General features: G+C 36.9%; 1 protein-coding gene across 3 annotated transcripts in view; it reads left to right on the top strand.

The window, feature by feature from the left end:
* Positions 1–1,884, top strand: part of LOC119588580 (methenyltetrahydrofolate synthase domain-containing protein-like) — a gene marked incomplete in the record, with an annotated part of 56,358 nt that overhangs the window by 25,608 nt on the left and 28,866 nt on the right. For all 3 annotated transcript variants that reach the window (XM_037937222.1, XM_037937220.1, XM_037937221.1), the window contains 1 exon segment: positions 1,477–1,681. In XM_037937222.1, coding sequence (XP_037793150.1) covers positions 1,477–1,681 — 205 coding nt within the window.

Here is a 1,884-nt window from a genome sequence, read left to right as displayed (position 1 = left end):
ATAAGAAACCTCTGTTTCGGGTGCATGACTTGGAGCTTTTTGACCATGTACGTGCGTACTCTTGCCAACTGGAATCCAGTCTTGGAGCTAGTTGACTATTCATGGCATGTATCCTTGGCAACTGGCAGTAGGCGCTGGCACGTAATGGGAAGAGTAGATGGAAACTGTCAGCATTGGGGGGGGGGGGGGATTATGTATATAGATATATGGTCAGTGATAAAAGTTTTGCACTTACTACCTTTAATTACTTATCTGTGCATTGCCATAATGCCTTTAAATTTTGCTAAAGTTGTATAATAGTTGAGCCATAAAATGATATTTGCAATTTTCAATACGTATGTAAAAGTCCCCCCCCCCCTAAAAAAAAAAAGGGGGGGGGGAATCTAAGAGAGAAAATAGATATCAGAATGGAGATTCTAAAGCCTATATATGTTTATATTAAACATAAACACAAACTAAAGTAAAATGTTAAGGCAATACTATTTTCTTAGAAAATCTGAAGTGTCTTGTTTGTGTTTGTAGTTACTTGTCACCAGTGAATTTAAACCCCTGTTTTGCTGTTCTTATGAAGCAGGAATGGTTTCAAAATAAATGCACTATGCCAAGAAATAGGCTATTGGATAATGGTGATACACCAGACAGTTGTTTTTCAACCCAAAGTATCAGTTCCACAATGTGCTACGAGCAAAAAGTAAATACATTTGTAATAAAAAAAAAGTTGGATTGAAAACATGAAAAAATTAAGGGAAAAAAAAAAATATAGTTCAGCCATTGTAGTTATAATGTAATGCACAAGTGATTGGGTGCTGCAGGAAATACTAAAATCACTTGCTAGCCAGGTTACCATTTGGTCTGGAGGAAGTGAAGGAAGGACACCCAATCGAGTCCTGTTTTTCATCATCTGAGACTGGACAAACCTGCCAAACCATTGTGGTTGCTCAGTGGTTTGTTTGCTTTAGTTGCCCATTTCTGCAATGCCACCATACCTTTCTTTCTCTTTCTGGTAGGATATATTCCAGTCAATATATGGATCGCAAGAGACCTTTATGTTGGAGATGAACAGTACAGTCTGTGCTGTTTCAGATAATTTAACCTGACTGTATTCAGTGGTGTATTTAAAAGTTAACTTTTCAAAACTCCAATAAAAAAGTGGTGTCTCAAGAAGGTATGCCAATTCTTGTGTGTCTGGTTTTCTTTCCAAATCTGATTAACTGTTCATTTAAGGCAGATCAGCAGAGGGGAGATGTCTCACTGAAATTTTCATTTTCACATTTAAGTTTCATAATGTTTCCAATCTTAAGTGTTGGTAAATGATCATTAGATATTCATAGGTGCTGCTGCATAAGGAGTTTTTTTGATCACTTAATTTTTTGTGAATGAGGACTGTTCACACTAATAGTAAAATACATAGAAATTAGGTTTGGATTATTAACCATTGATAAAAGTAAAAAAAAAAAAATTTTCATTACAAAACAGGCAGGTAAAACACTGCTGATGCCCACACCACGCCTCCGCAGTGGACTTTTTAACCGCATTGATGGCAATCCATCAGAAAGCAAGGAGACCTTAAGAACCATGGCAAGCACAGAGGGAATGAAGAAGTACTCAAAACCTGTGGATCTTGAGGCAAACATTAAGGTTGATCTCATTGTAATTGGCTCTGTGGCAGTGTCCCGCACAGGTATGGTTTAGCCTTGACATTCTATTTATTTATGTATGGCATGTATTTTTCTCGTCTAATTTTCTCTCTTCTTGCCTCTCACTCCTTTGCACTTGGGAAATCTTTCACTAACTAGCATGCTAGTTTCAATGACAATTAAGTTTGTATGGTACTGTTTTCTTTACTTCAAGGGGAATTCAAATTGAATGGCATGCTTATTTGCT

The sequence above is a fragment of the Penaeus monodon genome, chromosome 24 (genome assembly GCF_015228065.2).
Source record: "Penaeus monodon isolate SGIC_2016 chromosome 24, NSTDA_Pmon_1, whole genome shotgun sequence".
Classification (NCBI taxonomy): Eukaryota; Metazoa; Arthropoda; class Malacostraca; order Decapoda; family Penaeidae; genus Penaeus; species Penaeus monodon.
Note: the sequence above shows the minus strand (reverse complement) of the source record. Positions and strands in the feature narration are given on the sequence as shown.